At 38.0% G+C, this 13,786-nt stretch overlaps 1 protein-coding gene across 3 annotated transcripts in view; it reads right to left on the minus strand.

Moving 5' to 3' along the window:
* Positions 1 to 13,786, minus strand: part of SRGAP1 (SLIT-ROBO Rho GTPase activating protein 1) — a 141,823-nt gene that overhangs the window by 39,932 nt on the left and 88,105 nt on the right. For all 3 annotated transcript variants that reach the window (XR_003530687.1, XM_027661865.1, XM_027661874.1), the window contains exons 5-8: positions 9,877 to 10,059; positions 9,359 to 9,487; positions 2,096 to 2,317; positions 1,211 to 1,312 (exon numbers count right to left, since the gene is read on the minus strand). Coding sequence is in view for 2 of the 3 variants with exons in the window: in XM_027661865.1 (XP_027517666.1) it covers positions 1,211 to 1,312; positions 2,096 to 2,317; positions 9,359 to 9,487; positions 9,877 to 10,059 (636 nt within the window). In the remaining variant the exon portion in view is untranslated. The remainder of the gene's footprint in view (positions 1 to 1,210; positions 1,313 to 2,095; positions 2,318 to 9,358; positions 9,488 to 9,876; positions 10,060 to 13,786) is intronic.

Below are 13,786 nucleotides of genomic sequence, written 5' to 3' on the forward strand. Positions count from 1 at the left end.
TTGGCTTTGTAGTGCACTCAAACATTTGTTTCCTGAAATTGGAATTGAAACCTGACATGATTTGATTATGAACCCTAATCTGGGAGGCAATAGAGACAACACAGAACTTTGGAGGGTCAGCTCTCCTAAATGTGGTGAATGCGTTATATTGAATGTGTACATTCAGGAATCTGGTTGCCAGAACAACACATTCTTCCAAGAAAAAAAAATCTGTTACCCTATTCTGTGAAGTGCTATCATGAGGAGCACAGCAATGTTTAGACTGTATAAGCAGAATACATAGTTGAAAGACAGTGCTGGAGCAAGAACAATTTACACCAGTCTCACAGCACTTCCTATGACCTGTGGAGCACCTCTATGCCCTTGGACTTCATTGAAAGAAATAATCTTTCTCCTTCCTTTTGTCTTTGTTACCTTGAGATACTTTCTGAATGCAGATTTTTTTTTAAAGACTACTGTACATGTGTCATGGACACTCTTTGTTATAGACATATAACCTAGAATGAGAAAAACTGGCATCCTGAAAACTTATCAGTAAAGTACATGAAGAAATTAAATTAGTCCTACATTTTCATTTAGGAACAGATTCTCAATTAAACTGAAGAACTTCAACATTGCCTTAACTATGCTAAAAGTGCAGTTTATTCCCACTGGGAGGCCTTTCTTTGTTGCCAGAGCAGGCGAAAGAGAACAGTACAGTTTTTTCGTATTTTACAAAAAAAAATGCATTTTATTTTGCCAGGTGAGCTGTTCCCATCACAGGCATTCATTACTTGTGTTTATAAATAGCTGTAGCTGAGAGCATAAGAGATCTTGACTCAGCTATCACAAAAGACAGTTCAAATTCCTTTGTACTACAGAAGTAGCAATTTGAGGACTGGACAGAGAGTGGTCCCAGAAGACAATAACTGTTCTCAGTGGCTTTCTGCCACAAGGATTAAAAAATATGTGCTCTAACAAGTTTACACTGAAGCATCTGCAAAACACAGAACTCAGTAATGTGAATGTATGGACAGGTAAAAAATGAAATTTTCGAACCTCTATAAAATCTACCTTAGCATATTTATCAGTATTTGATTTTTAAAAATAAAACTGCTTATACAGATTAGAGCTATTTCAGGATCAATTATGTGCTTCTGACAAGGTAGAAAACACCACACCTTCCTGAAAATGGTGTCCAATGCTTAGCTCTTGTAGACATAGGTCTTACCTCCTCATTTTCGATTTTGAGTGTAGCCAATCGTGACTGTAGCTGTTGATACCGAAGCATAAGCTCTGCTTGCACAGGTTGCTGGGCAGTGACCTGGCAAACCTAACAAAGAATCAAAAAGAGGTGTAAGACGCAAGCAATTAAAAAACCCCAGTCAATAGTCTTTGGTTACTCTCTTTAAAACAAGGTGGATTCCTACTGAAGCTATTAAAACTTTATAAAGTAGACAAAACGTGTCCATCTAAATTTAAAATATTTGTGTGTTACAAGGCATAGAACTACGTACCACATCTTATGACTACAGAGCACAGCCTTGTTGTATGGCTGTTCTGTATCACTTCTCTATCACACAGAAATGCAATCCCTGGAGTTACCTTCAGCAAAAAAGATGTACACAGGTGATTCAGCATTCTGCTTTGCTACAGGCCTTTGGTGTAGCAGACAGGGCACAGTTGGGGTACTCTGTATGCTTGAGATCTCCAGATGATAAAATGGAGGAGGAAGAAGGGGAAAAAGGTTGCATTGCAGCATGAATAATTTGCAGCAGCTCTGCAGCTGCTCTCAAATAGCACCCACAAACTCTGTTCTGAGTGAGGCAGGTGGTAAAGTCATAAAGTCACTCCTTACACTGCTGCTGGCTGAGCAGTGGTTCGCCAGCAAATTCACATCCATGTTATTATGTGTGAGACAGAATATAATAACATAGCAGTTTTTATATGAGAACTCCGAAGAAACAGACAGTGCTGCCAGTTTTGCAAAATGTTATTGCTGATCCACTGGCTTTTGGGTAGCAATAACAGCTTTTTGTTATGTATAAAAGGGGATAAATTCTCTATCCTGGTATATAGAAACAGTCACCGTGGAGATATTTGTCAGTGTACAGACCTCATCACCCATATGAGACTGGAACTCAAATTTCATTGGTGGACAAAAAGCAGTGGGGTACATTTCCATGAATCTCTGCTTGTCACTTCGTGGCTCCAAGCTGTCAACTGCATTTTCAATGATGTCTAATCCCTCATGCCTGGAAGTTTCAAGGTTATACTCTGCAGAAAGGTATGTTCTTAGGGCTCTGTTCAGACTAGCGTGGTATCCAAGATCGCAACACTAAAAAAAAACCCCAAAAAAACAATAAAAGGAAAAGAAAACAAATTTAAAAGGAGGAACACCATTCCAATATCCCAATCCTGAAATTATCATTAAAATTTTCTGTCCTAAAATTTTTCTGTCTCTGAAGTATTTAACGAAATATCTTCTAAATTAAAATACACTATGGGGGTCAAGACAGTAAGTATTTGGTATCTTCATTCTGTTGCAAAGATTGAAGAACAGTTTTAGAAAAGAGATCAAGTGTACATGTATGACAGTTTCCTTATCAGATACAGACATGCAGGTACTGTATTTACATGGAAAAGGTCTGGGACTCCACACACAAGTGGACTTTTTAGTATTAATATCATTTGTAAGCCTCAAATCATATATTTAAACTCACCCTGACATAACTCTGTCATCAAAGTTAATGCGAGTACCAAATTGAACACAAAGCAACTCCTGCTTACCATGTCTTTGTCCAAACAAAAAACTCCACAAATGACTTGAGGATAAGCAATCCATCTAAAATGCTTTCTGATGCAACAAGAATGGTTTGATATCCTTTCCTCTGATAGTGAACATGCATTTAATGTAAACATACTATTTCCCATGCTCATACAGAGTCAGCAATGTACACCACATTACTAAATGCAGGAAGCCATAATTTATATCTTTCTTTTTTTCTACAAAATGGAATGTAATTGAAACCTAACTAGTAAAACTTGAAGTTGTGTTTGTTCTTGAATTTTAAACATCCTCAGTTTGCATTATTCATGTTTGGTTAATATTTTAGAGAACAGCTGAATATATTTTAAAAATGTCACATCGGTAGCAAATGAACGGATTGTTTCCTTAATGTTTTCCACACATCACATAGTAAATATCCTCAGTGTCTGCTCAGTGAGCCTCCAGGTAAGGGAATATGTATTGCAAACCTCTCTGACACCTCAACAATGGCAATGTCAGTCTGCTAAGAGTTGCATACAAAGTAATGCTCTTTATTTGGTGGACAAGTGAGTTTTGTCCCAGAGGCCAGTGCTTGGCCAGGACAGTCAGAGAGCACTCTGCTTTAGGGCATCCCTCAGCCCCCAGCCACTCATCCTGGGTGTCCACCTGCAGGCTGAAATCATCTGTCCCTGCAGGACTTGCAAGTTAACATATAGAGTTGGGTAGAGAAGCAATTTGAATTCAGTCCACTGTATGCATATATGCACTGTTTATATGAGTACCTCCCTCACAGCTATCACAAACCCTTAGGAGTCATGGGATCATATCCCCTCTCTTTCTTCTTACTTATTTAAAAAAGGAGAGAAAAAGATAGAGAGGGAGACAGAGACACAGAGGTACACACTGCAGGGGAAAGAGCTTTCAATCTGTTTACCATACCAAAACCTGTGTGCAGAAGGGAAAGAAACCCTTCACACCTTGCCTTAGGTGCCATAATGACTAGCGATCAAACTGCTCTCTGAAATCTAACAACAGAAAGCTGTTTTACTCAAACAAAGCTTCCAGAAAGACTAAGCTTTCAGTCCTAGCAAGTACTCCAGGTAGTGACTGCAGATGGGGCAGTGGATCTCCAAAAATCAGTTGCTGAAAATGAACAAAAGATGTCATGTTCAATCAAACACACATATGTTAACCTCTCTCTTTTGCACTTATACACTGGAAATTTGTGTTACATTTACTAAAACAGTCACCCAACTTTTATACTAAAGTACATCCATATTTCAAAGACCTCCAGCCTAAAAATATGGTTTCTAAAAGGAAAAGTCCCTTGGTGTTTTTCTCTTGTTCTATGTCAAATCAGATCTCATATTTAATTCACTATCATGGATGAGAAAGACAGACTAAAAGTGCTGATAAGAAAGTGAACTGGGACAGCTGTTTCATTTCATGTGCATTACTTTCAGAGAAACCTCATGGAAGATTAAACTGAAAGGAAATTAGAAATAGAGGGCAATGCCAGGTTTAGCATTGCCAACTATCCATGTGTTACAAAACCACAGCCTGAATTTTGGCTCTAGTGGATTAATCTGAGTATTACTAGAAAGCTTATTGATTTACAATTAGAGCTGTGTGGGTTTCTGATGCAGCTTTTTTGCAAGCTGGAATATAATATTGCAGCCTTTATGCTGTGACTTAACTTCATTGTTTAACTCTTAAGATACTCAGTCACTATCACCACGATCATCTTTGGCAAGTGATAATAGCTGAACAGGGTAACAAATACAGCCTCTCAGAAAATAAGAAGGATTCTTCAAGAGAAGCATAGCATCCTGCCAGACTAAGGCGTTTTCTTGCAATGCCAATGCCAGCAGAGCAAACAAGAATTAAATGCAGAACCTGAACTAGTGCTATGTGACCAGTGGCTCTTTGAATGGAATTAAAAACATCTGAATTTGGAATTTTGCTTCAATGACTTATGCAAAAATAGAATTTGTATGAGCAAAGTTATTTTTAAAAGCAAAACTAAACACTCAGACATCACAACTCTTACTTCTGCCAGACTATAGTCCACTTTCTCCAAAGTTTGAAGGTGAAGATTATTTTAACAGGGGAATGGCTCTGTCACAGTATCAACTCAGAGCTATGCAGAATGAAACATACTGTTTTAATCTGCTAGTACTAGTGATGGTTTAGAAAGAGACTTGTCTATAACGGAAACAACACATTACTGAGGCTAAAAATTTAAGGTACTGCCACTAAACTGCCACCCTCACCACCCTCTCTGTTAGCACAAATAAATATGTCTTAGAGGTTCACCAATCAGCACACCAAGGGTAGATCTAGGATGGCTAACGAGATCTGCTGTCTATCTATGGGCTAGAGATACGAGATGTCAGTTGCGCAGTATGACATGAAGATGAAAAATAAGAGAATGAAGTCATAGACTATGAGTTTGATTGCATTTCTGGATTCATAAAGAGTCTTGGTTGGGCAAAGTGGAGGGAGATGAGTGATACATTCGGGATATGTATGAAAAATTAATTTTGGAATTTGCATTTTATTCTTATTTAGAATTAAATCGGAAGCAGTCTCAAGAGCATTTCCTGCCTTTATTGCACCCCAGAGTATATTTAGGCTTGAACAAAACAAACTGCAGTGCTTAGCACAGAGCTTCAACCAAACCAAGCTGCTCTTCATTTAATTTCAATTCATTTCAGCAATAGTAATAAAATTCTAATGCCAATGGAGACAAGAACTCATAAAAAAAGCCTTAACCTCTGAATAAGTCACTTTCTAAGCATCCTGTTACACAGACGTCCATATTCAAATCAAAGGGCTCTGGTTGTACATAACATATTTATGAAGACTTATGTAATAAAGATAGTGAGCTGTACACACTCTACCCTAGTTTTAAACTTGGTTCTATGAATGATTAATATAGAACCTTTACAGAATAAATTAAGTTCACAATAGCTAAATGTTCCCTAACTTCTTCGCCATTCAAAGCATGCAGACTGCAATTAGAGATTCAGAAACTTCATTTTAAGAAAGACCAACACATGAATATTTTATTTATTCCAGCAGCTGAACTACAGTCAAATTGTTTTGATTGCTATTTCCTAGCATCTATCTCCATATCATACAAGTGTATGGTAAGTCTGAAAAAATGTCTCTACCTTCCTTTTATACCCAGATAAATTTAACAAACTCAATTACATGGAAATCTTCAAGTAAATGAACAAAAGCATGTGCCATATGGACGGATGCTGGTACTAACAACCAGATTAGCAGCAGTGTGTACTCTGTCGTGCCTCACAAACTCAAAGTCTTAGAAAAAAAGCCACATACTAGGTAAAGCTTATTTAATTTAGCTAAAAAGTAATCTTTACTGCTTTTTACAAGATACAAATGAAAGAAACAACTCATTCTGTCCTCCACTTGAACTAGATACCAATCTAGAGAAGAAATACTCAATAGAAAATTCAAATTCCTCAGTACAACATGCAAAGGACAGAAACACTGTGCATATCAAATCCTGTTTATCTCTCTACTTCTTCACAAATGCTGATTTCACCCCTTAACTCACTAAATGCACTAAATCATCCAGTTAAGACTCCAACAATATTTTTATATTGCTTTTATCACAAGAGGTTAAGATGAGCAATGTTTCATCATTTTAAGTCAGAAGCCCTGAGCTTTGTTGATGAAATGAAGGAGTTGAATAGTTCAGACTGAGTTCAGATGAGGAACTGTAATTTAGGATTTTCCACATCAGCCTCATAAATGGAAAATGGAGTGGAAGTCAAATGAAAAAGTGGTGTTTTTTGGTAAAAAAGAATAGTTCCACAAGCCTCCCCAGTCTTGGTACAAAAAAATGTAATGCATTCCTTCATATATTTATCCCATTTTTATTAGATGTATTTTTCAGTAACATAGGAAAACATTCAGTTTCATTTATGGGCAACATCAACAGCTCGGGGAGATCTAAATTCTTTCCATGTTAACTGGAACGCTGACACAGAGGAGAGGTAATCCCCTTCTGTACAGGCAAAGAGAGTTCAGGGAAGCATGGAAAATCAGGCAGGCAAAGGAGGACAAAATAGAGAGGGCAAAGAATGAAATTGCCATCGCTGCTCTGAAAACTCCAAATTGTACCACGACATTAAGAGATTTACAGAATGAGATAGTCTGGACTGTTGCAACATATGGCCACTGGGAAGCATGTCTCACATTCCAATGATATAACTCCAAAATCTTGCCAAGACTCTTGCATTTACAAAAACTTTCCTTTGTGGAAAGTGGCAAACATGCTGTCTAAATACCGACGCTTTCACAGCATATTCTTCTTAAATACAAATGTCTGAAAGACACTTCATTTAAATAAGATCACAATTGGATTAAATTGGCTCTGAAGCAAATTCTAGTTGCACATGTTTACAGCCTACTCTTAAAAAACAGTGATGTAAAGGGCAGCTAGACTTTCTGTCTAAATTACTCTAAAAGAGTAATTTCTAAAGTCATTTTGCCAAAAGAATGTTATTGTGTACATTGGTCCATGGCTTTGAAAAAGCCACGCAAAGTAGATATAATTTTCCTGCATTACTAAAAATTGTAGAATGTCTGTTTTTATTAAAAACTAACAGTTAGGAAGCTTTAGTCTTCATGGTTGTATAAATACCTTTAGATACACTAACTTCAAAGAGTGCTGTCTTTGCATGTGTATGCACAGAGAGCTTCACTTCTTCTCCCCTCACAACTCTTTGTAAAGCTCCAGGTCCATGGTTCCTCCCCTCAGCTTTCACTGCTACAGCAGCCTCTATGGACATCGATGAAATGGTTAAGAATCAGATGTGTTTTCCAACCTGATATGGTTTTGACCAGGTAGAAACACACACTGAAGACATTCACTGAGAAATGTGAGCTCTGAAAGGGAAGGCAGGAGAGATGACAAAATGAGCATCTTTCCATCTTCTGAAGGGGTGCGGGTGCTGGGAACAAAATCAAAGGGACCTTTCCTTTCTTCCAGCAGACAAGAAGAACTCATAAAGTTCAAGAAGGTCAAAAATGCATCATCCTTTAAGCACTGGCAGGAAAATCATCCATTAGCTAGGGTCAACTTCTCACTTGGGTGGTACCCTAGCAGGCACACTGCTTGTCCTTAGTCTTTTGCCCTCATTATCAGGATCCTGGTAAATGTTTTCATTGCCTGGGCAGGCTAGATGGGTGGAGCAGATAGCGCAAGTGGATGCAGATTAGACAAGGACAGGACACAGAAGAATAAAGCAGAAGAAATCAGAAGAGATAAAACACGCAGTAGCGACTAGGAAAGGAATAAAAGAGATGTTGAGATAGAGAAACAAGAAACACAAAAAACATTCATTGCCATCTTTTATAGGAAAGTGAGAAAGAAATGAAGCAAAAGCGGGAAAAAAAGTTGAAAGGGAAAAGGAAAAAGTTCTAACAAAATCAGGCAAGATTTTATAAAATACAGAAAACCCAGAAATGACGAAGAAAACTGTCAGTATTTAGGTGCCATGGCTAGGCTTCGCGAACGAAGATTGACGTATAATAAAACACACACATGCAGCTATTTTAGTCTGTTCATCTCACAAAAAATATTTTTCCCTTTCTCTATGAAGCTTTCTTCCCCAGTCAGTAGAAATGAGAAACCTTGCCAAATTCTGCATTAATTTATGCTATATTAGAAACCAGAGGTGCATGTAAATGTTGTTTGCTATTGTAAGTAACATACATTACTGTTGCAGTAGAAAGCATATTCAAATACCTAGGATTTCATATGGGCCACAAGGCCGTACCCATTAACCTAGTTAAACCCCCATTGTTAGTGAATGAATATTCTTGAGCTTGTGTTTTTTGTCTCCATATTTTTTCTATCACATATGTAGATAGAAAAAATTATTCCCACATATGAGGAAGGTGGGACATGATACAGTGCAGGATGTGCCCTCCGCATCATGTAAAAATGTCACTAATATAGGTTCTGGAGATCAAATGTTGGCACAAGTCAACATCAGTGTATAAAATCATTCTTCTAGGATGTTCTCACAGGAATAACTTAATGAAAATCAGTAACAAGATTGTTGACAGTATAGATCACAGGATTGATTGTGTCTGTTCTTCAAACTACATGAAATAAGAAGCCACTGTATATATGATTCAGTGACTCAATGAATGTAACTAAACAATCTTGAAAACATGGAAGAAATGGCTTCTTTGGACTTAAATACCATTAGATGCTCACTTAAGAAGCTTATTAATAAATAAAAAAATATTTATAGCCCAGAAATTCTTTAATAGTACAAAATGAAAATGTCTATTTTTTTCATGGTGTTCCTGTCATATTTTCTATTGACATATGGGGAGAAAACACAATGTTCTAATTTTAAAGGTATGAGTTCAGCATCTTATTGGTACTTTATTTTGTGAAACATAAAAGTTAAAGGGAAAATCTGCTGATTATATCATACAATATTATAAATAATAAGCATACTATAGGCAACTCATATGACTAGTGTATTCCCTTTAAAAATGAAAAAAAGTATTATTTCTGAACAGAATGAACATAAAACCAAATGTGACAATACTTACATCAATTAAATCCGAAAGGTCATGAATATAATACTTGAAAACAGAAGCATTGGTTGCTTCAAGGGTGAGCAGGTATTCATTACGGGCCTTAATAGATTTCAGCTTGTTTTCAGAATATTTTGCTTGACGCTAGGAAAGATATTGCATATTAATGTATTTTAATTACTTCATTTTTGGTATGCAGAAAAAATGGTAACAATCCAAGCACACATTCCTACTAACAAGAAAGAATCTTAATTGCCAGCCTGTTACACATGTAACAAATGCAATACAAAGTGAAAACTTAGCATTTTGTTTCAAATGTGACAAAACATATAGTAAGAATTACACCGGGAATAAAGTATTCCCCTCTTTGAACTGCAATTATGTCAAGTTATCTATAAGCCACTGATAGTTTATTATGTGCACCTTATTTGATTTTATTTCCCAGCTGGACTTCTCTGTCTCATACCATGCTAAAGAATGTCAGAAATGCACTGAATTTACTTCAAATGAAGCTAAATAAAAGGACTATTTACTTTTTCCTTCATTTTTTCAATCTTTTTCACAGAGCTCCGTCTCTGGTGCCTTTCCTCTAGTCGAATATGAAAAACAGGGTCTCCTGACCTCCCAATCTGTTTTTCTTCTTGCTTCTCTGCCTCCTTCAGTTTGCTTTCTGCACTGATGCTCTCTGCATGATACATGTGGTATGTTTTCATGACCTGCAAAAGACAAGAGTCAAAGGAAAGCCAGAGAAAATGAAAATATAAAGGTATCTACAGAAAAATCACAGGGTCTTTAAGCAAGATGTTGTCTTATAAACTTTAGGTAAATTTCCTTGCCAACAGAGATTGAGGACTTCTGGTTACATTTTTCTTTTCTGATCTATTTAATAGTATCCCAATAGGCATTTTTTCTTTCACTGCAGACAGGAAAGACCAACAATCATTCTTATTAAACTTTAGAATTCTTGTCTTTCAATGAAAATCTGAAATAATGAACAAAAAGCCCTAAATCTATATCAGTGCCATATCTATCTCATATATTACTATTTTCAGGACTAAGTTAACAGCTTGGCTGTGGACACTGAATGCTTGAAAGCAGAAGGATCCCTTCAGCACTGGGGAAAGGGGAATAAAGCAGAGGAAACAGGAAGCTTTGGTCTGGGAGCACACCCACAGCTAGCTGGATGGCACATCCATGGCTAGCTCCAAGGCCTGGAAATAAGTGGATGCCAACTGCAGAGCCAGCAGATTAGGTGCAATGTAAAACCAGATGAAAGCTGAAGAAGGATGTCCCTGATAAATAATTTGTGAAGATGTTTTCATCACAGCCCTACAGTTAATACCATTATCTTCCCTCTACACACATGCTGGCCCTGCAGACAAGAGAGCTTTGGTTGCCAGCATGCAAATACATGCTTGCACAGACCACCAAGAGGGACATGGACTTGTTTAGCCCAGTCCTCCTTCCTTCAAGCAAGAAAAACCTCAACTTGAATGTTGTGTAGTGGGCAGCAAGCAACCACAACGCCCCCACCTCTGCTGGGGAGGGCTGTCTGTCCACTTTCAGTAAAGAAAGCTTCTTTCCACCTTTCCCAGCTCTTTTTTGTTGTTGTTTTTTTGTCTTATCGTCTTAAGTTTCAAGCACTGAACAAAGCAGGAAGGCATCCTCAGGCAGCTGGTGGCCGCCGCTCTTCTTCACAGGATGCCAGAGCTCTAGCCAGCAGATGTTATCTTTGGGTGGAGGCCATGCAAACCATTTACATCTCCTCCAAGAAGCACAGCCAGGGAGGAATCAAATGGGCTCTTTGCGTGACCCATGGAGGAGACAGATTGGTTTGGGAAGCTGCATTGAAATATTCCCTTGGGAGAGATGTACTTTTTGTGACTAAGTAGTTAGGCCAGCCTAAGGAGCATCCATAGAGCAGTAACACAGGGAACACTAAAGTTAGATATTGCAAATTCACTGCAGCATGTCTTAGCATGGATCAACACAAACCAACTGCACCATGTCAGTGGGTGGCTGAACTGATGTGTATTTGAAGTTTGGTGCAACAGAAAGACAACGCACTTTTAGAGAGCTGCAATATTGCGTAACCCATGGATGTTATACACCTAACCATGTATGCCACTACTTAAAACTGAAGCCATGCTGCTGATAAAAACTGAAATAGCATTGGTATTAAAAATGAAACAGGCAACTCTTCACTAACTTCCTGTAGTAAGGTAAAATGGTTGGAGATGGACATTAAAAAGTGGCCCTGTTTTTATTTTTAGAAATGTATGTTTACAGCTCTGTGGTGAAAAAACCCAAACTGCCTGAAGCACAACTTAATGCTATTGCTAGTGCTCCTTTATAACACAGTTGTGCTCCAAGGCCCGACCAGAGTGCAGAGCTGCCTACCTGAACACTGCCTACACCCACTGGGAACAGCTGCTGCCCCAGCAGCTCACAGTATGCATGGATGATGCAAAAACCCAAAGACAGACAAAGCTGGGCTAGGAAGAGAAGGCAAGCCCACAGAGCCAAGGTCTGCAAGGTTCCCAGCTTAACCAAACAGCATGTTCAGTCTCTTATATCCTGCACTGTTCCAAAGGCACTTGCTCCTAAAGTTGTCAGTAATCAATGCCCAGGGAATCTAACTCATATGGCCACATGGAAACAAGAGTTACTGCAAAGAGAAGAAATGCACTTCTTAAAGAAATGGTTTATAGAATAAAACAGAGAAGCACAGAAAGTGATATGGCTCTGATTAAAAATGATGGGGAAAGGAAATTAAAAGCAAGGTTGCGCCCTTCTCTTCTGGCATTTCTATTAAATTTTTAAGTGTTTCTTCACATAAGGCCATAGGTCTTTGCTTTTATTTTTTATCTTTTGTCCTGTGTCAGCTCTAGAGACTTTCTAGTTCATGGGACAAGGCTAACTCACATATCTTACCATCTAGAAAAGTTATTTTCCTTTATACTCTGCCTGCAGATGGAACAATAATATCTCAGAGTTTTCTAACTGCATCTCAAAGCACCTAAGTGGTGAAACAAGCAGAAAGCATTGAAGACTTTTAAACAATTTCTCTAAGTTCCTAGTGGACTAGGCATAAATGTCCTTCTGCAGTGGCTCTGACATTTCAGCCTGCTTCCTTGTTGGAAGAAGTATTCCTCGAAGGAGTACAAGTGTATCACTACCTCTTCTCACCAATGTCTCCACGCTGACTCCACTAACTTCACATCACTGAAGAGTATTTCTTCCTCTCACTGCTTGCTTACAGCACAAGATACCAAATCCAGGTGTCTCACTCTACACTGATTGAATGGCAAGTTTTGTGGGAAAACTACATGGAACTCACATCTACTTGAAATCCATACTCCCACAACAAACTCTACATGAGTTATTGGTACAAATAATTCCCTAGATAACTAAAATTGAAAAAGTAGCCCTCTCTTTAGCAGTACTCAGGCTGGACAGCAGTTAGTCTGTCCTACCTGAGACACACTGGCTTAGAAATCAACACAGACTCTCCACAGAGCAGTGATCAGCCCATGCATTTGACTCCTGTCCAGTTTGTTATATTGATAGCACTGCTTATCTCATGCACTAGTGACATCATTATTTTGCAAGCCTCTGGGGAAAGCTTTTTCATGATTTGTCAGTCTTTTTCATGATTTGTCAATGTTGTTTTTTTTTAAGAGCTGATATTTCAGCAGCAAAACTTTACTTGAGAAAGCATCAGAGAGACATGTATGGAAAAATAAATGGGAACAAGCTAAGGAGTTGGCTTCCAAGTATTTCAGGGCATACTTCCTCAACAAATTAGCTTAGAATTTGCATGCTAAGTTGCATATATGATTCTTTCCCTTAACACTATACCATCTATTCACCTTGGAGTTTTTAAGACTGTTAGATATTGTTAAACACAGTAACAGGCTTGCCTAATTCTTGTAAATAGACTTACTATATGAGTATCTGTGAGTATCCAAGAGATCCATAGATCTGTTATTCAAACCACAAATAATCTGATGAAATAAGCAATAATGCTTCTCAAATGTCCACCAAACTGTTGAACTGATAGACTATCCTGTGAGAGTATCCATCACTGAACTGACTTTAATTAGTCCCCAAAGTGCTTATTGATCAGTCATCAAGAATGCACTGAAAAGAGAGAGCAAGGTTGTAATTTTGCAGATGCTGAACTGTCATCATGACATATGCTGCACTTCTCTGCTGTAGTGAACAAGCATTGTTAAATGCTTACTTTAGTACCTTTCTAAAATTAAACTTCAAGGTTTATATCTTATTAATTCTGCAGGTTTATTCTGCAGATCCAGTGATGTAAAACACAGATTTCTGTCAGATGACTGTGTCAGACTACAAGCAGATGAAAAAGATTATGCTGCCCTAACTATGTACTCTCACACCTGTAGGTGACAGACTGTTCACTCAGTGGTATAA

The sequence above is a fragment of the Corapipo altera genome, unplaced genomic scaffold (assembly GCF_003945725.1).
Source record: "Corapipo altera isolate COAL_440 unplaced genomic scaffold, ASM394572v1 1, whole genome shotgun sequence".
NCBI classification, from domain to species: domain Eukaryota; kingdom Metazoa; phylum Chordata; class Aves; order Passeriformes; family Pipridae; genus Corapipo; species Corapipo altera.